This window comes from Xenopus tropicalis, chromosome 4, assembly GCF_000004195.4.
Source record: "Xenopus tropicalis strain Nigerian chromosome 4, UCB_Xtro_10.0, whole genome shotgun sequence".
NCBI lineage: Eukaryota > Metazoa > Chordata > Amphibia > Anura > Pipidae > Xenopus > Xenopus tropicalis.
Genome location: NC_030680.2, coordinates 23,758,306 through 23,783,946, shown reverse-complemented (window position 1 = coordinate 23,783,946; position 25,641 = coordinate 23,758,306). Strand labels below are relative to the sequence as shown.

The window sequence follows — 25,641 nt, the reverse complement described above, 5'->3', positions numbered from 1 at the left end:
CGAGCAACCCCTCCTAGCTTCCACTAACGGACACGCTCCTTCACTAGCAATCCCTTTGCCTATCCTCCCTTTCCATTGCAAGGCCAGGAAGGGTTGCCCGTTATAGCCGAGTGTGCTCTACATCCGCACTGTGTGGTCTGATTCACTAACACGCCTCTTTCTTCCTGTGGCTGGCTGACTGTCTGGTGCCTTTCCTGACAGATTTACTCCATGTTAACCCTTTGGTGTTTCTTGAAATGTGGAACTTTTTACCGTCATCATTCCCAGGCTGCCGTTTTTCTCCCTCCTCTAACGAGAGACGCTTTGGGTCATTTTATTTAGTTATTTTGGCCTTCACTCTCTTTCTTTTTGCAGTGCTGACCTCTCTCTTTCTCTTTTTTTTTTCTGTCCGTCTCTGTGTGTTTTTTCCCACTTTGTGTATCTGTCTTCACATTTGCATGTCCTTTATTTGCACGTGGGCACGTCGCAGTGGCACTGTATTGTCCAGTAGTAAGTCAGCAGCTTGTGGCACATCTGGGTTACTGGACAAAGATGGCCGGCTCGGGGACAAACAGTTTCGCAGTGACAGCATGAAGATCAGCATGTCCTCGCAAAGCCACCACAGCGAGCCAGTCCTGGGGAAGTCTGGGAGAGGTAGATGGCACACGGTTCAGAGCCACCTTGCATCTGGGAATCTCAGTCGAACCAAGTGAGTCCCTGTGAAGCCCCTCTATATTTGTATGTAAGCCAGAAAATGAAGGCCGTCAAGTCCTAAGGCAAAGACAGATGGGGCGATTAGTTACCGTGATTTTTAAAATCCAGTCACTGAGACTAATCGCCCCCCACAAAAGTCACAGCGACTAGTCCTGCATGGTACATTTCACACTTGGCGAGTTGTGTAGTTGTACACGGATATTAATCGCCCCATCTGCCTTCACCCCTGCAATTAAGATGTGGTAGAACCTACAGATAGAGTGCTATGTATGCTTCTGAGATATTGACACCAATATAATGCAAAGGTGATAGCCATCGCCTACCATCAATTTCCTGTTTCATTATCAATTCTAATGACTCAATAAGAAGAAGCAGGGGATGATTTATTCTGACCTTTATCAACCTTTTTAGATGGTTATCAAAGGTAGCATGTTCCAGGGCTATAATTATTCTATTCAAGAATTCTGCCCCTGTATTGATAGAAAGATTTATGAAAGAACTAGATAGATGATAGATAGATAGATGATAGATAGATGATAGATAGATAGATAGAAAGATAGATAGACTGATAGATAGATAGATAGATAGATGGTAAATGATAGATGATAGATAGATAGATAGATAGATATTGATCATATCAATTGATGTGTTTACGGATATAAACCATCTCTAAACAGTAGGCGAAAGCATTAGTATGATGTCCAGCATTTTGGTCATCACAATGTAACCTCAAGGACCTAAGGAAGGTCACATTAAGATAACTGAATGTTACATATACGTTGATAGATCCTCGCTATAGTTCCACTGCTGGAATGACCTTCTGAGTATGAGCCAACCGAGGCACCCAAAGCAATAACAAGAGAATATTTATATTCTCACTAGATTCTAAGGTGTCTTTCTCTTTAAAAAAAAAATCAATATTTCTTCATTACTTGGACATTTTATCTTTATTTCAAACCTCACTGATTTTAGATTTTTAAAATGTCAGTGTTGGCCCTAGGTTTATTTCCCCTATGGCTTGTTTCATACAAGGGAAAGCCCCAAAACAGTATTAGCCATTGTAACTGGTGCTGTTCATACATTTTCAGGTTGCAAAGATGGTTTTATGAACCTTTTCTCTTCTTCCTACTTATTCTGAGTATGAGATGTCAGCAATCACTTGGTGTAGGGAAGGTTATCACCCTACGCTACTCGTCATAATAAATCATTAAGGCTATGTCCATTAATCACTTCTTCTGATTGCTCTTTTGTTGGTTTATATTAAAAAAATGTGAAGGACAGAAGAGCCTTGAGATGATCTGTTATTGGAAACTATGCATTTACTCAATTACAACTCACTCAGAAGCAATGGCTTAATAACAATGACGGCAAATCAACAGGGCAGGAGTCAAATGAATGAGGCTGTGAAGGTCTATTTAGTTGCAGTGGTCTGGGTCAGTAGTAATATTAGGGGGTCAATAGCAAATTCTCTTAAAGAGAACTGCTGGGGAACATAGAATACTTGGAATCTGAGGGCATTCTGCATTGTTCACTGATGTCAAGAACATTGTATTCATCACAACAGGTTGAATGGACCCATTAGCTCCTAAGTGTGTGTTTGTGTTCATTTTAGCATTTGCACTTGTATTAATAAATAAGCTCTATAGTGTAGCAATGCCCTGACACCCCATCTACCACTAGTATTTTAAATACACTTTATGGTCAAAAGTATCCAGTTGGCTGCCTGTCCAACATCTGAATGGCCTTTGTTGCTCTTACATCCAGTCTTCTGCTAGGTCAGGGGTCTGCAACCTTTAAGACATAAAGAGCCACTTGGACCCGTTTTCGAAAAGAAAAAAAAACTTGGAGCCGCAAAATGTGCCAGAGTCCAATAGCCCCCCCTATAATGTGCCAGGCCCCCCTATAATGTGCCAGAGTCCCCCCTAATGTGCCAGGCCCCCCTAATGTGCCAGGCCCCCCTATAATGTGCCAGGCCCCCCTATAATGTGCCAGAGTCCCCCTAATGTGCCAGGCCCCCCTATAATGTGCCAGAGTCCCCCCTATAATGTGCCAGAGTCCCCCCTAATGTGCCAGGCCCCCCTATAATGTGCCAGAGTCCCCCCTATAATGTGCCAGAGTCCCCCCTATAATGTGCCAGAGTCCTCCCTATAATGTGCCAGAATCCCCCCTATAATGTGCCAGAGTCCCCCCTATAATGTGCCAGGCCCACCTAAAAGTGTGACTTACCTCCTGAGACCGAATCACGCGCCTTCCTTCAGCCCGGTCCTCCTGCAGTCTGGCTTCAGTCCTCTTCAGCGCTGGCGGCGCGATGACGTCATCGCGGTCCGGCGGCCTCTCTGATAGGCTGCCGGCCAGCGGCAGCACACACATCATACTCCGCGGAGAGCAGCGCCTGAAAAGCCACTGAAAGACTAAAAGTCAGTAGTCTTTCAGTGACTTTTCAGGCACGCTGCTCGCCGCGGAGGATGTTAGTCACCAGCCTGACCGGAGCCGCACCTAAGGCCTAAACGAGCCGCGGGTTGCCGACCTCTGTGCTAGGTTGTAGAATATTTTTGCTGTTCCAGTTCATCCCATAAAGGTTCCATTAGGCTGGATCAAGGCTCAGCGCAGGCCAATCCAGTTCATCCACTCCTGTCTCAGCAAACCCATTCTCTATTGGCCTAGCTCTGTACATGGGCATTATTATCTTAACAGGATAGACCCTCCCCCAAAGTGTGACCACAATATATAGTCAATAAGGACTGTTCTAGAAGGTTTGCTTTCAGTGGAACCAAGGTTCCTAACCCAAACCATGAAAAAAAGCCCTAGATATTATTCCTCCTCCACCAAATTATGGCATATCTTTATTCTAGGAAGGACACATACATTTAAAGCGTGATCATATTTCCATTGGCTGTATAAATAGGAATCTAGGGGCTGATTTATGAAAGGTTGGCACTTTCCAATTTGTTTGAATCACATTTATTAACACTTTCCCGACAGTCAGGAAAGTGTTTAATGCATTGACTCATCCATCAAGCCCCCCCCCCCCCTTTTCCAGAGTCATTTTTTCCACCAGAAAGTGTTCTCTAGCTAAAGACATCAGATCCTATTGTTTCCTATAGCTGACAATTTGCAAGGCAGTGCAGAATTTTATCTGCTTACGGATTCATAAAGTTGCTTAAAGAGGATGAGCATTGCATTAATAATTACCCAGTGCAAGTCTATGAGGGACTCTAGAGTTCTCTAGTTTACACACTACACACTGGAAGAACCCTTACAGAATGAAGCAAGACACTGGGGAAAGACATATATAAGAGATTACAGAATAATTATTTATAACTACTGTATATAAAATGTATATAGAATGAAATCCACACCACTGGAGGGTGTTGGTTAGTGAGGGCCCCCACCCAGTGACTAACATTGCTAAGATGTGTAAGGGTATTTTCTCTCCACTGCCAGATATCCCTGCAGTTCCTTTGGATCATACGGTACTGTGCCACCTTAAATCAGGGCAAGAGATAGCAAGGTTTGGGGGGGAACATGGCATTTTAGGGCTGGGGAGCACAAAAGTGTGCCTCTGATTGCTTATTGCTTGTGTCCAGGGTCTGGTTACGCTCTATCCTACGCCTGCTGGCACTCCCCAAATCTGAGTGACACACAAGTTAAGGTGGCCATTCATGTTAAGATCCGCTCACTTGGCGAGGTCAAATTAGCCTAAATTCACCTGATATCGCCCACGCGCAAATATTGGGCACATTTAGGCTAATTTAGTCGTAATGGGTAATGGGCACTGTCGGTTTGGGGACCCATCAACGAGCCGATGCGGCCCCCGATCCGACTACATTTTTTAGGCCCGTCGTTTGTGCCCCTACACGGGCCAATAAGCTGCTGAATCGGTCTAAGGGACCAATATCGGCAGCTACAATAGTCCTGTGTATGGGGACCTTTAAGGGCAGGGTCGGACTGGGGGGTGAAGGGCCCACCGGGGCCGCGCCCATAGCCCGCCCATAGCCTCCCCCCCTCCCGGAGGCCCCCCCTAACCCCCCTCGCAGGGCCCCCCACCCGACGTCCTTCCCCTAGCGCGAAAATTTAACGCGTCGGGGCAGGAGCAGTCAGGCAGGGGGAGTGCCGCAAAGGTCGGGTCTGGCCCACCGGGATTTTTCCCGGTATCCCGGCGGCCCAGTGCGACCCTGTTTAGGGGACAATAGGGGATGGAATAGGGGACTCCAATGTGCCTCCTCCTACCCACCCCTCATGAATACAGAACTACCAATCACAAGCAGCTCCAATACTGAGTATAGAGACCACTAAAACCACTAAAACCACAAAACACTAAAACATGGTGGCTTGTGTCAGTTTTTTGCACTTTGCACCTTGCCTTGCAAGTAGTATACTACTCCTACTGGGTGGTGCCTAAAGGGGAAATAATACGATGGCCATATTTATTTTATAAAGTAATTGCAATGACTCTGGTCAGGCTGCAGTAGCCGAGGATAATAAGACATAGGATTGTACTTTTCTGAGTTTTGCCATAAGGCCTATTTATAGCCTGAATTTTCCGTGTTCCGTTCCCAGTCTCTGTTCAGCCTGTCACCTCTCATTGATTTACCGTGTTTCTCATTGATTGTGAATCAGTCCCACTGGTTTTAAGCATCAGTGTCTCATAGACCTTCAGAATGTCGCCCTGATGGAACTCAGAACCTTTTCATCAAAATTCACTTTTCGACATAAAACTCATAGATCCCAGCGGTGGCTTCGTGCTGGAAATGAAACATTAGCAGCAGCTCAGCTTTAAGATGTTGATCTCTCTGCTCATGATATGTAAGAACAATAGCCCCCCCCAAAGGCAATGTTCCTTTCTGGTTACACACCTACTTCTCAGCCGCCATGGGAATTGGATGGAGTGGCTGCCAGTAAACATTATGCCTGGATCTTTCATAGATATTCATGGCAGAGATGAAAAAGTGACTGATTTATATCAAATGACTAATGATTGATGAATTACATTTCTTACTTCTTTTCAACCAAATAAGTCCCCTTAAAGCATTTGCCACTTGAATAACTAGACCACGTGACATATCATAACGGCATCACCATGGAGACCGCAATTCTGCACAATCTTCCGATTTTTTCCCTTCCCATAACATAAAATGAAAGTTGAAATGTAATACGTTGGAAATCCCCCAAACTGGTACTGTAAATCTGTAAATGAAAGGGAATCTATCCCAGGCTGATTGTATGTAAATCCGTTTTTGCCACATTAATGTTAATGTCTAACCCAAAACATTGTAAGGAAAAAAATCCCAGTTTAGCATCTGTTTGGGTTTGCTCTGTGCACATTTATCACATATGGCTGCCTCCATGACAGGTATTTACAAATAAAAGGACATGCAGAATTGTTTACATACAACCCAGGCGGCTGTACAAGTGGCATCTGCATTCTGAACCAATTGCTAAGCGAACCATCGTTTAGGGTGAAGACACACTGAGCTACTTAGTAGCAACTACTTTTTCATGGCTACTAAACGCCAGAAAATACCCTGCCATAAACAATACTGAAAATTGCCTCTGCTAAAACACACATAGAACAATTATCAGTACAGGTATCGGATGCCTTATTTGGAAACCGATTATCCAGAAAGTTCGTAATTACAGAATGCCCATCTCCCATAGACTCCATTATAAGCAAATAATTCAAATTTTTAAAAATGATTTCCTTTTTCTCTGTAATAATAAAACAGTACCTTGTACTTGATCCCAAATAAGATATAATTACCCCTTATTGGGGGCAGAACAGCCCTATTGGGTTTATTTAATGGTTAAATGATTCCCTTTTCTCTGTAATAATAAAACAGTACCTGTACTTGATCCCAACTAAGATATAATTACCCCTTATTGGGGCAGAACAGCCCTATTGGGTTTATTTAATGGTTAAATGATTCCCTTTTCTCTGTAATAATAAAACAGTACCTGTACTTGATCCCAACTAAGATATAATTACCCCTTATTGGGGGCAGAACAGCCCTATTGGGTTTAATTACAGTTTAAATATTTTTTTTAGTAGACTTAAGGTAGGAGATCCGAATTACAGAAAGACCCCTTATCCGGAAAACCCCAGGTCCCGAGCATTCTGGATAGTGGGTCCCATACCTGTACATGATCAGCATAGTCTATTTTAGTAGCTACAACAAGTAGCTGCTACTAGTAGCTCCTTTAAAGAGTCTCCAGGTGTTTTGCTGAAGGGACGTTGCTATCATTGAGTTCTACACAGCCTGCCTGACTCTAGAACTAGGTATTTCTAGTTGTTATGGAGACACCTGTATGTAACATACATGCATAAAACTGCACAAAGATGCTAAATTGAGTACAGGTATGGGATCCGTTATCCGGAAACCCTTTATCCAGAAAGATACGAATTATGGAAAGCCTGTCTCCCATAGACTCCATTTTAATCAAATAATTCAGATTGATTTCCTTTTGTCTCTGTAATAATAAAACAGTACCTGTATTTGATCCCAACTAAGATATAATTACCCCTTATTGGGGGCAGAACAGCCCTGTTGGGTTTATTTAATGGTTAAATGATTCCCTTTTCTCTGTAATAATAAAACAGTACCTGTACTTGATCCCAACTAAGATATAATTACCCCTTATTGGGGCAGAACAGCCCTATTGGGTTTATTTAATGGTTAAATGATTCCCTTTTCTCTGTAATAATAAAACAGTACCTGTACTTGATCCCAACTAAGATATAATTACCCCTTATTGGGGCAGAACAGCCCTATTGGGTTTATTTCATGGTTAAATGATTCCCTTTTCTCTGTAATAATAAAACAGTACCTGTACTTGATCCCAACTAAGATATAATTACCCCTTATTGGGGGCAGAACAGCCCTATTGGGTTTATTTAATGGTTAAATTATTCCCTTTTCTCTGTAATAATAAAACAGTACCTGTACTTGATACCAACTAAGATATAATTACCCCTTATTGGGGGCAGAACAGTCCTATTGGGTTTATTTCATGGTTAAATGATTCCCTTTTCTCTGTAATAATAAAACAGTACCTGTACTTGATCCCAGCTAAGATATAATTAATCCTTATTGGATGCAAAATAATCCTATTGGGTTTAATTAATGTTTAATTGAATTATTTAGCATATTTAAGATATGAAGATCCAAATTACAGAAAGACCCCTTATCTGGAATATCCTTCATCCTGAGAATTCTGGATAAAGGGTCCTATACCTGTCCTATTGCTGTTAAAACACCACTATGACTATAGGGCTTAATTATGAGGGCAAGTGCAATAACCACAATGCATTTTTCCATAATTCCAACCTAATTTCTTCTGTGTGCAATTGCATCCAGTGTATTAAAACATGGGCAACTGTGCGCACATATTTTGACAAATAGGCACCTACTGACAAGCGTATATACATTTTAACGAATTGGACACTAGTTAAAGTCCAAGTTTGAACTGCAATATTTCCAGCACTCAATGTCTGATTCTCTAGAGACAAGGCTGATGCAACCTGCGGTCAGAACCGTGAAATTACCGTAGGGTTAAGGTAGCGATAACTGCAGGGCTCCCCTCAGGCTGTGCAGATTTATCAGACAGACAGACTAGAGAGTGCAAAGGTGCAAATACATGGCAGAGTTTGGCCACAATTACCTTTAACAAATAGCGTCAATATGCCCAGCAATTGTGTCCACCTTAGCATAAGGCCCCAGGCAGAGGGCACCCTGGGAGTTGTAGTTCAGCTAGTGAAAATGCCCAGTACCACACTGTAGATTTCATTGCTTTAGTCATTTCAGTCATATTCCCTGATATAAACCTGCGCCCCTCTCCCTCTTCAATGATTTGAATGTTCTCCTGCATCCTAAATGGGTTGTGGAATTAGGTGTGTGTGTTTTTAGTGCTATAAAAAGCCTTCCCTGTCATCCCACTCACCACCTGCCGGCATCATGCACTTGTCTAAATATTCAAGAATAAACTGTGATCAGAAATTAACCCCCACCTTGTTGCATCGTTAGCACAATATCATGGATGTTGGCTTGTGGCGTGAGATGCCTACTAAAGATACACGCACAAACTCACTATACCCACCATATTATAGGTATAGGCCCCACAGTGTACAGCAAACCTAAGTGCAATATAACATGTACAGGTGGCCTTACTGGGGCATCCCATTACATGTTTATAGGTAACTTACATTTTTATATTCTCTTTATAATACAATTATATGTTGACATTGCTGGGATACAAGATATGCCTGTCTGGGTAATGCTGCATATTATCAATTCAGTGACTTCTATTATTCATTAGGCCCTTAAACTATGAAGATATGTATTCTCCCCCCCCCAGTGAAAACCTAATTCATCCTTTCATCCTTTGTGGTTAGCCTATCTAGTGTTGTATTGCTGTGCAGCTCATTAACATCCAATCCAATGCTTTAAATTTCTTAACCAATGGGTCTGAATCACAAACAAGGAACTCAGTGTTTTTGGGGAGTTTTCACTGGACACATTGTTTACATTTTAAGGTTTTGGAGTTGGAATGATAAAGTTAGGTATACGGATTTTCCCCCCAAGAGCTTAATGTAGAGTTCCTAAAATATCATGGGGTTCAAAATAGAAAATAGCTTGAACTCTAAATTTCTAATTTATTTCTAATTCCAAAAATCCTATATGCTTTTGAAGAAACCTTAGACAATCCCTCCCCAACTAATTCTATATCCCTGTGAAATAACCCGAACCACATAGCACTATAACTCTTTAGAAAAGAACAAAACTATCCAAACCCTATAACCTCTTGGTAGAACCCCCTTGGGCAGCTGAGAGACATGGTTATGGGGAGTCCAACCTTAAGGCCAGCTAGGGACATACAGGTATGGGATCCCTTATCCAGAAACCTGTTATCCAGAATTACGGAAAGGCCATCTCCCATAGACCCCATTATAAGCAAATAATTCTAATTTTTAAAAATGATTTTCTTTTTTCTCTGTAATAATAAAACAGTACCTGTACTTGATCCCAACTAAGATATAATTACCCCTTATTGGGGGCAGAACAGCCCTATTGGGTTTATTTAATGGTTAAATGATTTCCTTTTCTCTGTAATAATAAAACAGTACCTGTACTTGATCCCAACTAAGATATAATTACCCCTAATTGGGGGCAGAACAATCCTATTGGGTTTATTTAATGGTTAAATGATTCCCTTTTCTCTGTAATAATAAAACAGTACCTGTACTTGATCCCAACTAAGATATAATTACCCCTTATTGGGGCAGAACAGCCCTATTGGGTTTATTTAATGGTTAAATGATTCCCTTTTCTCTTTAATAATAAAACAGTACCTGTACTTGATCCCAACTAAGATATAATTACCCCTTATTGGGGGCAGAACAGCCCTATTGGGTTTATTTAATGGTTAAATGATTTCTTTTTCTCTGTAATAATAAAACAGTACCTGTACTTGATCCCAACTAAGATATAATTACCCCTAATTGGGGGCAGAACAATCCTATTGGGTTTATTTAATGGTTAAATGATTCCCTTTTCTCTGTAATAATAAAACAGTACCTGTACTTGATCCCAACTAAGATATAATTAATCCTTACTGGAGGCAGAACAAGCCTTTAGTGTTTATTCAATATTTAAATGATTTTTAGCAGACTTAAGTTATGGAGATCCAAATTACAGGAAGATCCCTTATCTGGAAAACCCCAGGTCCCAAGCATTTTGGATAACAAGTCCCATACCTGTATATGGATAGAATGACTTTTTCTGTCCTAGATAGTCTTGGAAGCCAATTGGAGTTTGCCAAATAGAACAAGATTTTGGGTGAACATTTATTTCAACGTTTAAGTCCAAAGACAACTGTCCTAACCTCTATAATCCCATAATGCTTTAATCCTCAGGTAAAACCATAACCTTTTAACTCATTAGGTAAAACTCTCACCCAGTAACACTGTAACCTTTTAATATTCTCTAACCCAGTGGTTCCCAAACTGCTCTGGGGCTGGTCCCTCTTGAGGGGTTCAGAGACTTGGTTAGTAGTGCTCAGGCTGAGAACCAGTTAGGGACATGCCTTTTTTTGTCCTAGGTCAGGGTAGGTCAAGTAGATGTCCTCAATATTCTTAAGACTACAGTTGAATAACTTGTTATGGGCTATGGGCCAAATGTTGAGTCTCAGAAGAAAGCTTTAACAGGGAAGGCCCAAAGACCACTGCCCTACAGAATCTTGGGAATGAAAGGGGTGCAACACGAAGGGAATCAAATATGGTAACTCATTGGTGAAACCCTAATCCCACGATGCTATAATACTGTAGAAATAACTTGACCTTAATAGCTTCTTCTTTCCCTGTAACCATTTGTTAAAACTCTAACCTAGTAACCCACTGGAAAGTCCCAAACCTAAAAAATCCATAGTTCTCAACCTGAAAACTTTAAAATACTTCTAACTCCTAAGAAAAAAATATATGATCCTTAAGGAAAACTAGAACTAAGAAAAATAATGATTTCAGCAACCAGAAAGTTCTGGCTTGGGCAGAACAGTTCCATGGACCAACGTTTCACCTCACATAAAAGCTCTATAATCACAATATTTCTTAGGACCTTGTCTCAGACAGCATTTCGCAAGGGCGACAAAAAGCCTCCTATAGGTTAATGCAGCAGCAAAACTTTCTGTTATTTGACTTTTTTTAGTGTAGGAAGGCACAATAGCAAGTACTCTGTACCCTAGCAATCTGGCTCTGCACAAGCAGGTAACGGTGCGCAGCAAGATGGCTACTTAGCCATAGGCAGCAAAATGGCTCTCCTGGGTCCAGGGATGCCAGATCCAATTTATATAAAAGAAAATCACCAGAAATAATTAAACTAATACTAAAACTAGATTATAGTTAGCATGATGAACTCTTAATGTGATCATTAGACTTTTTCTACCCAGCCCAAGAGAGCACAGTATCAGGTTTTCAGTTCCGTATATTGTATTATACTCACCACCCATAATGGACACATTAGTCAGTCAAATAGTGATATTTTATAATCCAGGCCTCTTATGATCCCTGATATCTGAATCTTTTCACCCTTGACCCCCACTTATTCTGGAAGCCGTAGTAACGGTATCTAAATTAGGGAGCTTTCAGTTGATTGTAAGAAATCCAGATGGAAAGAGCTGTGCTTATTAAAGACTACTTATAGAGGGCATATTTTACATTCCATCCCTATTCTGTTATTCTTTATATGTCTTTTGAGACTGCACACTGGCAGTAATAAATCCATTATGCTTAAATATTTAATGCACAGATTGTATTTCAAATATATTGTCTCTAAATAGCCTTCCGACTACTGGCAGAGCCAACGGGATAAGGCAGGATATGAATGGAGTTCTAGGTGTGTAGGCCAGGCCCGACTGAGAAGCGGGTTAATGACTTTCAACTGAAAACCCATTGGAGCTTTGAAGAGACAATAGTGAAACAGCTGTACATGGTCTTTTTAGGCAGAAGGAATGGCAAAGACTTTGATATCTGACTTAAATGTTAGTTAGGTAGGTTCCTATAGGCAGACTCCATAATAGCCCCACTCTGTCTCTGTGAGCTGTGTCTTTGCTGAGTGGTGGTGCTGGTTTCACTCTGGGCTAAAAATTTATATTATCTTAAAAAATGGCAGGATTTTCCTGTAGATTTGCTATGGCCCTTCTTTCAATTAAGAGTGGGCATGTCCTAATCATCCCTGCCAGAAGCACAGTAGGAGGGGAGTAACCAATCACAGCCCTGTAGTCACACAAGCAAAGACAGGCTTCAGTTCCCTATCAGGTCAGTCTAGCTGCTGATTGGTTCCAATCCTACAATGCAGCATGCTGAGTGCCATCCTAACCCTTGAATAGCCTGGGAAAGGAGGCAGCAGGAAGTGGAACAGATGGGCGGGGCTAGTGGGGTTTTGGAGAAATTTTCAATAAATCAGCCCTAAACACAACTTTTCTCAGCATATTGCTTCTATATTTACAGGATAATATACAATAATTTATACAATATGTCTCCTTTGACTGTATCTCTAAAAGTGAAACAGCTCATTAAACTGTTTATACTTGTACTGCTTATACATAAGCACTGTACTTTTTAGGCACACTGAAGGCCATTATATGCCAGCACAAAGACACCAATTTCCAGTTTCACCCACCATAGACTATAACATAAGGTCATGAGTAATTTACACCAAATTTTGGGGGAAAATAATTTCTTTGTATGCCTCATTGTACAGAATTTAACGCTGTGCTGGAATGCCGGAACCCTAAATTATCCCAGCAAGGGCCTGCCATGAATGTATTATTAGTTCCTGCAGAGAGATGAACCCCTGATAATTGGATATTGGGTGTCTGCAGGGGGTAATTTATTTTACTTACGGGATTTCTGTATGAGACCAAAGCTACTATTAACTACAGTTATACTGTATATCACTGATACGCCTCTTTACCTTCATAATCAGAGCACATATTAATGCCAAGGTGGTTCTTCACAGCTCATAACTGGTATTCAGGTTCTAGTTCTGATTCAAGACTCAAGCATCTAGGTTGCAAGTTTTAATCTACATGATATTTTACTTGCTCATTAATGGTTAAAAGGTTCCATATTGAAGGCTGCTATTCTCTAATATATGCCATCTATACTGCATTCTCTCCCCTTTACCTTTTCCTTTCTTTCCTCTTCTACTACCTGCCTAAGTTTTGAGGACCCCACCCTGACAGCAGCCACTACCCTCGACCATATCCCCATCTCTGCAGGAGACATGAAATGCCAGCGTCCCCGCACGCTCCTCCGCCAGCAGAGTCTCCAGCAGCCTCTCAGCCTCCACCAGAAGCACAATCACTGCCAGCCAACAACCAGTCAAAGCCTGGGGCAGCTACAGCTGCAGCATCAACCCCCTTCCACCAGCAGCAGCAACACCAGCAACACTCGTCCCCAACGCACGGGTCAGAACCGACCCCCAACCTCAGCTGGATCCAAGCACCGGCCAGCTGGCATCAGGAACCGAACCAACGCTGGTAGCTGGGACTATGTGGTTGGTCAAATTCGAAACCGGGGCCTGGACATGAAATCTTTCCTGTAAGTGGCTGTTCTTTTCTTCCTCATTCCTACTTTCTATTCATTAGACTGTCTCTTCCCATGCAGTCCTGTGAGGTTTACATGCAGTTATATAATCAGCATAAACACATCAATGTGACCTTTGCTATATTCATGTGTATTAATTGAAACTCTGAGTGCACTGGCCTTTAAAACCCTAGAGCAGTGATCCCCAACCAGCGGCTCAGGAGCAACATGTTACTCACCAACCCCTTGGATGTTGCTCCCAAAGGCCTCAAAGCAGGTGCTTTTTTGAATTCCCAGCTTGGTTGCTGCCAAACAGAGTCTCCTGTAGGCTAACAAATAGCCAATCATTGTCCTTATCTGGCATCCCCTAGGAACTTTTTTCATGCTTGTGTTGCTCCCCAACTCTTTTTACATTTGAAGGTGGCTCACAGGTCAAAACAGTTGGGGACCCCCCACCTTAGAATATATTCCCAAAGTTCTCTGTAAAGAAGAGAACTTGGGTGATCAAATGGTAGTTCCAGCTGGAGGAGCCATGATTAAAGAGGACAAGTTATCTTTATTTCTCAAGAGATTATTGATATATGTATTTATTTTAACTGAAGTAAGGATTTAAAGAAGTGTTGGTTTATGAAGGTCCAGAAGACTTGAATGCTGCTTCCTGGGTTGGGCTTTATTTAGATGAAAATGCAGCAAAAGTCACCAACTCTTATAACCCATCAACAGTTTCAACCAGTACCTGTTATCTTCTAACTTGATGCTATGGGTTACCGTACTAGACCCTATTTATTGCATTATGTAGTAGCCAAACCCACTATAAAGGGGCAAAGTCTTACATCGCAAAGTTTTTCACCGGGCCTAACAACCCGCAGCAACCAGCAGGGATTCTGGGACATTGCTTTTATTTCAGTCTTCGATTGTCATGTAAAACCCTATAAACTAAGGTTCATTTAATGTTCGGCGAATGTACAGGTATGAGACCTATTATCCAGAATGCTCGAGATTTGGTTTTTTTCGGATAAAAGATCTTTCTGTAATTTAGATCACCTGAGATGAATTGGCCAAAATTCTAGGCTTAAAATAGCTGCTCACAGAATGGGTTGAAGTAAAACGAATGGCAACCTGAAGGCACCAAGGCCGGCTGTATCTAATGTAAAACAAGAAGCAGCAATAAGAAGCCAGTCCACTGGCATAAACATCAATATATCCATTGCAGTAATAAACACTCAGCATCCAATTATGGCCGATGCCTGCCAGTGGTATTGGGTACGGCTTGCATTAACCTTCGGTGCTATTCACACCCTATTGGCACTCGCAGAGATAAGGAGTCAGTCCTTTGGTCTAGATCTGGCCTATAAACACAACATGCTGCCTTTTGGTACCACCTTTATTTTGTTCCACTGCCCCCAGGCTGCAAATGATGCAGAAGCTACTCTGATAGCAGGGGCGCCCAGCATGCTTCACATAAGGTTATAACAAAAAATAAATGAAAAAAGTAAAAAATAGAGACAGAATGTGTTTTTAAAGTTTAATCTTCTCAATTAACAGAGACTTCTACTGCTAATAGAGCAATTAGCCTAACCGCCAGAAAACTATGAGCACAATTCCATCTTCTTTAAGAAAAGGTACTGGACCACTTAGCAATGGGAACCAAGCCCAACAAAGCTTCCAGTCAGAATCCAGCTCTCACATAGCATTTAAGGCAGAGACAGGAACAGAAACCTGTGTTTCCATTGGGGCCCCAAGCAAGAGAAAGCAGTGTGGCCCTGTGTGCTATACAGAACACTATATTGTCCTGGTGCCTCCACTACAGCCAGGAACAGTTTTATAGGAGGTCAAAATGCCCCTTGGGTAAACAGAGGAGATAGAAGTGTCGAGAATATCATCAGGAGTGTTCAACCTGCAGCCACCTTGATGTTGTTGATCTTCAATGTCAAGCATCCTACTAACAGCTGAAAGCTATTGAAAGGTTGCTGGGGATGCAGGTTAGACATGCCTCATTTAATTTCCAACTTCACCCCCCCCCCATCCTTCCTAGGTAGGATCTTCCCAAATAATGGCCACCTTTGCTCAAAGGAACTAAGGTTGGTCACTTGCAAGAAAACCTAGCCATGTTCTTGTGATCTTTAGGTCTATGCTTATATCCATGACTACCGATCAGATGGAAAAGTAAAGTTGTATTAGTACATAAGTAAGCTGATGAACAAAGAGAACATAAAGGAAACCTATAAAGAGGACTTCTTTTGCAAATGCATTCTGCCCATTAAAGGGATGGTATCACCAATTATGAAATGAAATTATAAAAAGTTGTGTGTTTGCTTCAGAAAGGCTACTATTATAGTTTATATAAATAAGCTGCTATATAGCCGTGGGGGCAGCTGTCAGGTTATATAGCAGGTAACAGATATACTCTGTAACCACCACCACTGAGCTTATTTGTTATCTGCTATGTAACCTGTGTCTTTTCTCCTTTTTCCAGCTTGAATGGCTGCCCCCGTGGCAACACAGCATCTAATTTATATAACTATAAAAGTGTTTCTGAAGCAAACACACAACTTTTACCAGTGCAGGCCAACACTACTACTATTAGGGTGAAGACTTATGGAGCTACTAGTCACAGCTACTTCTCATGGCTACAGAAATAAATAATACTGATCATTTACTGATAATTATCTCTCTGTGTGTTTTAGCAGAGGCAATTCTCAGTATTGTCAATGGCAGGGCATTTTCTGGCATTTAGTAGCCGCTACTAAGACAAATAGCTGCTACTTAGTAGCTTCCATGTGTCTTCACCCTTATATTTTATTTACTTTAAAACACTTTCATCTTTTTGTGTTGCTGTTCCTTTAGACAAAAACATGACTTCTTGTATTCTATAATAGGTACAATTATAAATTTGCCATTTCCAAAATGAAAGCCTTAATAAAACCAACTAGAGCAGGAATCCCCAACCTTTCTTACTCATGAGCCACAGTCAAATGTAAAAAGACTTGGGGAGCAACAAACACATCATAAAAGTTCATGGAGGAGCCAATAAGGGCTGTGATTGGCTATTAGGCAGCCTCTATGCACACTATCAGCTTACAGGGGGCTTTATTTGGTAGGAAATCTTGTTTTTATTCAACCAAAACTTGCCACCAAGTCAGGAATTCAAAAATAACTTCCTGGTTTGGGGAAACTGAGAGCAACATCCAAGGGGTTGGGGAGCGACATGTTGCCCCTGAGCCGCTGGTTGGGGATCACTAAACTAGAGGAATAATTGACTCTACTACTTGGGCAGGTGGTTGGACAACGCACGGTTGTCTTAGGTTCTCCAGGTCTCAATCTGTAGTGAGAATCAGGCAGGGTTTATGTTGTTTACAAGCACCTGGCAACTCACTGTAGCTCTGTGCGTTTGCCGGCCACGCAGCATGCAGAACATTCTTGCCATGACAAATGCATATTCATGACAACAGAAGAGCAGGACATAAGCTGTGGATGAGCCATCGAAACGAATTCCAAGTCCCGGCTCCTGTGCACATGCATAAATGGCAGAGATTGGGCCGTGGCCTCCTGTGTGGATAGCTGAAAATAAAGCAGCCAGATGCCCCCTTGGCCACAGGAGAGATGTTGCCAGGAGAGAGGAGAGGTTAGAGAGTATTCTGTAGCTCGCTGGCTTACTTCTATTCCTCTAACAGGCGCTGAACAGGGTATTAAATCTGCATAAAACAGCACAGAAATAATAAATAACTTATTAGCTTATTTGCATTTTTAGCCCAAGTCCAAAAATCTAACAAATCCTATTATATAACCCGCTGCCTCTCTGCTGAGGGATTCTTTGTAACGGTCTGCGTGACTATTGTGGGCCATGACTATTTAGGACTGCTTTATAATTCTATTTAAGACTGTTTCATTCTGCTGAATTAGACAGGGATCAGTGTCTCTGAATAGGAAGGCGCACATTTATCAGTAGCCGCCATGAATGACCTTACTTTAGCTCACACTCGTACAAGGTAAATTTATTTTAATGAGGTCTTCGCTGCAGTGCTGTGGCACAGGCAATCTCACCGGCTTCACTGTTTCTTAAAGAGATACTGACACCAGAAATAAAGGCTTTTTTTACATTTATCATAACATTGGCACGCTGTTTATAATTTTGCCTTAAACGTATTTGCCCAATGATCAATATGGCCTATAGGGAACTTTTTATATACATATTTTGTAGAGTCATTGTTTACTGTTAGTACAGGTATGGGACCTGTTATCCATAATGCTCGGGACTTGGGGTTTTCCGGATAAGGGATCTTTCTGTAATTTGGATTCCCATACCTCAAGTCAGCTAAAAATCATTTAAATATTGAAGAAACCCAATAGGATTGTTTTGACTCCAATAAGGATTAATTATACAGGTATGGGATCCCTTATCCGGAAAACCATTATCCAGAAAGCTCCAAATTACGGAAAGCCCACCTCCCATAGACTCCATTTTAATCAAATAATTTAGAATTTTAAAACTGATTTCCTTTTTCTCTGTAGTAATAAAACAGTACCTTGTAATTGATCCCAACTACGATATAATTACCCCTTATTGGGGGCAGAACAGCCCTATTGGGTTTATTTCATGGTTAAATGATTCCCTTTTCTCTGTAATAATAAAACAGTACCTTGTACTTGATCCCAACTATGATATAATTACCCCTTATTGGGGGCAGAACAGCCCTATTGGGTTTATTTAATGGTTAAATGATTCCCTTTTCTCTGTAATAATAAAACAGTACCTGTACTTGATCACAACTAAGATATAATTACCCCTTATTGGGGGCAGAACAGCCCTATTGGGTTTATTTAATGGTTAAATGATTCCCTTTTCTCTGTAATAATAAAACAGTACCAGTACTTGATCCCAACTAAGATATAATTACCCCTTATTGGGGGCAGAACAGCCCTATTGGGTTTATTTAATGGTTAAATGATTCCCTTTTCTCTGTAATAATAAAACAGTTCCTGTACTTGATCCCAACTAAGATATAAATAATCCTTATTGGAGCCAAAAGCTTTACAAATGATTTCCTTTTTCTCTGTAATAATAAAACAGTACTTGATCCCAACTAAGGTACAGGTATAGGACCTGTTATCCAGAATGCTTGAGACCAGGGGTATTCCGGATAAGGGGTCTTTCCGTAATTTGCATCTCCATACCTAAAGTCTACTAAAAAATCAATAAAACATTAATTAAACACAATAGGATTCTATATTGGTTTGTAAAGCTTAGAATTATTTGCTTATAATGGAGTCTATGGGAGATGGCCTTTTCATAATTTGGAACTTTCTGGATAACAGGTTTTCGGGATCCCATACCTGTATCACTTTAAGGTAGATGATAAAGGTTGAACAGTGTTGGGTCTGTTAGTTACATATTGATCGAAAAGAAAATATTTGGGACCATAAAGCTGGCTATAGAGGGGTAACTTGTGATGGGCCAAAGTCGGCTTGATTGTTTGGCCCCAGGGCCAGGGATCAGATCCCATGGAGGGCCAGTTCAAGCTTGATGGGAAAGAATACCATTGGACTTGTCAAACTGTACTTACCCAGTCTTTCAGAGTGAGCCCTAATCATCATTTTGACCCAATACACTGCCTTAAAGACTGCTCTCAGGGTGGCCATAAGCCAACATGGCTCAGTATATCAGCAGCTTTAGCTCAGCACGTCCCAGGGAAAGTCACCTGCTTGATGTTTACAAGGTCAATTTTCAGTAAATCTTTTGCCATGCTCTTTATGCCATTGCAAGATGATTCCTCTAGTCATTTCCCATTGTCAGAAGACAACAAAATAGTTGATCTGCTGGTAAGGAGGATATTTACTGGAGAACCCTCCTGCAGCTGCCATTGAGCTTGGGCAGCCTGCTTTGGAGAGCAGAGAGCTTCTGTCCCCTTTCAGTCAAGACATTTATATTATTATTGTTGGAAGCACAAGGAGAAGGGCAATAAGTCTTGCTTACCTCTCACAGGCTTTAATTACCTCCACATCATTTGAGTGAGAAGTTCTCAGGTCTGCTCATTAAGCCCAACACAACTGCATGGAAATGTCCAGCAATCCTACAGGGAGAGACACAAACAATCCTATGGGGAAAGGCACAATGGGAAAAGGTGTTAAAACCAAACACTCTGTTTTGCTTAATAACATTACAGCAGTGCCGGCGGGCACTAATTACAATATATATTTGTCAACAAAAAAAATGCATGCCTGTACTGGTGCCTTCTTGTTCCATTCATTATAGAGATCTATATAAATATAGTAAAAGGGAGGATTTGTTTTCCTTGGAAAAGAAGGGCAAAAACCGCACACAAAGAAGCAGTGATTATAGACACAAAGGCGCACTGAAAAGAAGGGTTAATATAGATGCTTCTCAGGCACATCAGTGGCACAGCGGCTTTGTATCTGATTAATCAAGGGAAACACACGCCAAGCTCTGCTCAGCTCTATCATGAGGTTAATTAATGCTTTCTTGTTGGGGATTGAAACGATGGCCAGTTCTACATTATCGGGGAGAAGAGTGTAACCATAACTCCCTGCACTGTGTTTGCTGGTATCCAGTTTTAGGGTATTTTTTGCTAGAGTAGGGGCTTCTGGTTGTATCCTATTAAAGATGTTTAAAAAGAGCTATCATGTGTTCTATAGGTGTATCACTTTTAATAGTGATGGGGGGACAGTGTGTAAGATGGCGTCAGGGGTAAAGAGTGTAGCATTGGGATGCCGTGTATAGCAAGGCCTCAGCTGGGGATAGAGAGTATTTTAAGATGAGATATAGTAATGGTGAGGGGGTTAAAGCAGTGGAATTAAATATAGTGCAGCAAGTGAGGCATCTAAAATGATAGGGTTATATGTATAGTAAAGACGTCAACTAACCCAATGTCACGAGGCTGATAATGACCCACTCTGGGCCTTTCTAGACCTTATTTTATGTTACCATTTAGTGTAAAGAGTAATTTAGACTTCAAAATTCCAAGACTGGATCATATTTACCCTTGGACATGGGGTTGTTTCTTATCTCCAATGCAAAGATACTAATTGGCTCCAATGTCATTTGGGTCATAATTCTCTGCTCCGGGTATTTTCAATATTTTCTTTTAATGTTAACGTTGAATGGAAGAACAGAATTGTTATATTTTTAAAAAGTCCAAAAATGGATCATTATTACCTTAATTGCATAGTTATTTGACAAATCTCAAAATGGGGGCCTTCAAAAGGTATTTTGCCCCATTGCCCCAGACCCAAGTGATCTTGATGATGGGATGCAGAGAGATGTTCTTCAGCAGAAGCTGGGGGGACACACAACATATATAATACAGCTATACCGTCATCAGAGATATTTTCTGGCTGTGTGGTTTGAAGGCTGGGGGCAAATCCCCCTTCTGCCCTGCTCATAAAATGTTTCCATTGACTGGCCATCGATGGAGGCCATGGACTTTCATTAGGAGAAAAAAGGCATTTGATGGATACTAGGACTAAGATTCGCATGATGCTTCAGGACGCTGGGGTAAACACAGGGAGGGGTGGAAGTGTCCCTACTCCATAGCATGGGGGTAATGAATGTGTTACCTTTGCATCTACTAAACCCAATCCCAACTCAATGGGCTTCTGTTAAATGCAGGTGTAAACCTGTTTTTCTTTCCCCTAAGAGAAAATAAATATGATTTCATACAAAATGGGTTCAGTACATTTATATACAAAATAATTCTTATAAAGCATTAGCTTTGCCTTCCCATGGATGCACTGATGCGTTCCTGTGAGGGCTACCACAATACACTGGCGGCAACAGTTGCCTTGAGAGCTGCAGGGTCACAGTGTGGCTGGCACTGAATTAATTCAGCTTAAAGGGGATGTTGGACTGAGTTATATAAAGATATTTGACGATGAAAAGGTTTGCCTAAGGACAATCTATATCCTGGCATTTGTGCTAGCAGTCTGTCGCTACGTACCAGAAAACGGGGTATCAATTAGGCCAACCATTCGTCACCAAAGGGGCACAAACTGGGCCTCTGTTGAGGATCTTAATTTGAGAAGTGAGGGTTAACGCTGAGCATTAAAGCATAACTGGGTCATGTCTATACCCTGATGCATTACCATTTCATGTTCCTGGGAATCCCTGCAGTGAAATGTGAATGTCATATTCAGTGTACTCAGGAGGTGTTGTGTTTGCAGTGTAGAAATAATTCATGCTTTGCATTAAGCTCCTCTGGAAGGGCCGAAGGACCATGTTATGTATATACCAGGTGGGGAGATATGATGTAGGGAATGAGGAAGCCATGTGGGGAGCGAGAGGGCAGAAATAAAGGAGGATTCATTGATGATAAACAGGAGAGAAAGATACAGATGAACTGGATGAATGGTACATTTGGGAGATAAAAAAGAAAAGAAAGGTTGAAAGATTTGAAGGTGAAAAATAAGAGAATGAATAAAAAATGGAGAAGGAGGCAGAGGAAATAGAGGTTACAATAGAGCATTAAAGGCAAAAGTAATGTAATGTGGTAGATAATGAAATGATTGCTCAGCAGGTGGTTTTCCAGCTGTTGCTGAACTACAACTTTCAGTATCTCAAAATTGCTAATAACGGGCGCTGGTGTGCCTGGAGCAGTCCTGGAGAGTCTGAAGGTCTACATGTTTCTCTGCACTGGCCAAAAATTCCATTTTATCTCTCCACCTGGTTTTCCATCACACACTTGTTCCTTTCCTTTATCACCTTAAACACTTTCTGCTGTTTCTCAGATCACTTTGTACATGATCTTGGCTCATTAATATTCTTGCTATTCTCACTTTACTTCCTTGTGTCTCTCCCTCCTTCTCTCCTGTCCCCTTGCTTGCGGTCAGGGAAGGCCGCATGGTGGTGCTCTCCTTGGTGCTGGGTCTCTCCGAGCAGGACGACTTTGCAAATATCCCTGACCTACAGACCAATGGCTCGCAACAGAACCAGAACACTCAGGGCGACAAGAGGTAGGAGTGGGGAGCGCAGTTGTGCCCTCCCTACAGGAGGCTGAAAGGTCAGAGGTTATTATACTGTCACATCTGCTAGTTTGTCATCATTATGGTATGTGTGTGTGTGTAAGTGTGTGTGTGTGTGTGTGCCAATTAGGGTGACTTTAATACAGTGATATAAATGATATACAAATTCCCCTTCAAAATAATTTTAGAATGCACGGGAACCATGAATAGCATGTAAAATATATAGATATTATAATAATACTAGCTGATGTACCCGACCTGGCACAGGAGGTTTGATGCCATTCCTTAATGGCGTTGGTCATACAGGTAGGTGGGCCTGTACACAGCATTGGCTGGTAAACCAATCAGGCATGTAGGAAATTGATCACATAACCAAGGTCAGCGCCCCTTGAAATTCCCTATGTATATATATATGGTCTCTCTTGTGCAAAAATGCTCAGCTGAGTACTTGTACTGATTCTATGGAATGGAGCGTGCCAACCATGTGATTTGGGGCCATGTGACCCCAGATGAGTTCTACCTCCACGTAAAGGCCATGGAACTCCAAAGTGACTTTTAATATCATCATATTTTACCATGGTCTAGTCATTATTTTCCATAACCACAAGTGTCACAAAGCAAGAATAATTGTCATCATGATGGTACTTATCAGAGCAGGAACATAGCAATACAAGAATAAGCATACCCTGTGCCATTAGGGGGAGCTGGGCAAATTTAATAGTTGAGAAAAACCTAATTACCAAAGTTTAATGGCAGTGATGTAACTTTAGAGGAAGCAATCCTGGGGGGTCCGGGCCATGGGGTCTGCTTCTACTATAGCTGTGTAGAAATACCCCCTCCTGGGCCACTTTCCTACCAGAGAGCAGAGGGCAGCAGATAGAGGTTGCAGAAGGCAATGTCGGACTGGCCCACAGGGATACCAGGAAAACTCCAGGTGGGCCCCGGTGTCAGTGGGCCCTCCTGCTTCTAGCCATTTGGTCTAATTTATAGCCATTCCCTATTTCTCTATGGGAATGAAACAACTAAATATACAGAAGAATAGATTATAGTATATAAAAAACTAGGAAAATATAGTGACTGAGTAAGAAGTGGATGAAAAATGGTTTGCAGAGTGAACCCATGGTCTAGGTCTTCTGGTAGGACCCTGGGGTCCCAGTTCGACACTGGCAGTATGTGCGGGGCCCCTCGAAGTTTTTTTATTTGCGGGGGTGTAGGTATGTTACTGTTTATGGGGGCCCTAAAATGATTTTGCTGTGGGTGCCAGTAACCACTAGTTTCCCCACGGCATCAGGGAGACCTAAAATCTTTATATTTTACAACATGGAAAATGATTCCCTATATCGTGTACATTATCTTCTATATTGAAGATGTTACATAAAACTAGACCTAAAGGACCTTTAGAATATACATTTATGTCAACTCTGTTCTCCCTGGATTTCAAGCATGAAGCCATAAACCCATTATAACAACTAAACATTACATAACATCACTCTGGGAAACAGCCTTTGAGTCTGAAATGCCCTGTTGGTGCTTTATATGATTCCTTGGCAGGTTAATCTCTAAGCCAGACAGGTTTAAGAGCATAAGGAGCCGGGGACTGTCGTATTAACAACACAACACTGCATTAATATAGCCATAAGTAGGGATGTAGGTAAGTAAGTGAGGAGACAGATCAGACATCACTTGCTGCAGGGCTGGGTTTGTGATGGAGCAAAGGACAAGGGAAGGAGCTGAAGATATTTTCATTGTAGGTGCAAGGCCTCAAAGCAACGCAAGGCCATAATGGATTTTGTGGGTGTTCATTGCCAGGATTACAGGAAGCATGGGGCTCTGGCTGAGAGGGGAAAAATGACATTAATTACAGATGTCCAACCTGTAATACTTCAATTGTTGGACTATAACTCACAGTGTTCCCCTGAGAGCATCTGTCAGTGGGATACTCGGCAAAAGGGGAGCTGCCTTAACCAGTACCTGCCCCTCAGCTTTTCTCCTGTGGCCCCCTCTGACATGAAGGGGCCCTATCCCACTCTAAGATACAAACGGAATAGTAGCATTTGGCTCATCATACAGTATCCTTCCATTTGGGCATAAGGACTGATGGGTCAAGGGGTGGTCAGTGTATTGCCACCGTAAGGCACACGTTATTAAGAAGAGGCAAGATATAATAAAAATATCATTTGAAATATTACCATATAAGGAGAAAATGATATATAAATAGTGAATTAAATCTACTCCAAAAGGCAAGGCATCAGAATTTGGGGGACTGTGAGCATCCCATGCACATTTGGAGGACAGAGGCCGCTCTCCATTCATAGAGGAGCAACAAAAGCCTTATCACTAGCACAAAGGCTGCATCGGCAGGAGCTGTCGCCTTGGATTCGCTCGGGCTGAGAGGTGTGAAATGAGAACGAGGAGTGCAGACATGTGGCTGGAAAAGCAGCTCTATGTTATCACTGTGTTAATTAAGCGCTCCAATTTTCACTCGGAGGTTATTTTTATGCCTCCCTTGCCTCGCTACATATATTAACACATTTATGCTGTCACTGAATTGCAGTCTGTCACACGCGCCTCTTCCCAAATGCACAGGGGCCCAGAGCTGGAGCCAGTTGGATGATGTATTTAAGTCTTGCTTCCCCAAGGAATTGTGGGTGTTAATACTTCTTACACCTGCACCGGCTGCTGATGATGTTATGACATCTCATGCGAGGAAGATTTATACACACGGATCTGGGATGATAAAAATACAGATTGGGCTGCCCTTGTAGCAACGCGTCGCCCACACTTGTTGAAGGGACGGTGTGTTTGGGAAAAAGGGATTGTTTTTCCATGTCAATGGCCATCTTACTTGCCCATCGCCGCACCTCAATTGCACATGAAAGCATGTGACAGATATT

At 41.7% G+C, this 25,641-nt stretch overlaps 1 protein-coding gene across 7 annotated transcripts in view; it reads left to right on the top strand.

The window, feature by feature from the left end:
• The window catches only part of syt7 (synaptotagmin 7), a 202,941-nt gene that overhangs the window by 134,986 nt on the left and 42,314 nt on the right, over window positions 1-25,641 (top strand). For 3 of the 7 annotated variants that reach the window (XM_031900272.1, XM_031900273.1, NM_001079366.1), the window contains 3 exon segments: window positions 470-688; window positions 13,406-13,786; window positions 22,616-22,738. The exons of 1 other annotated variant lie outside the window; for it this stretch is intronic. In XM_031900272.1, the coding sequence (XP_031756132.1) occupies window positions 470-688; window positions 13,406-13,786; window positions 22,616-22,738 (723 nt within the window). 7 annotated transcript variants of the gene reach the window in all.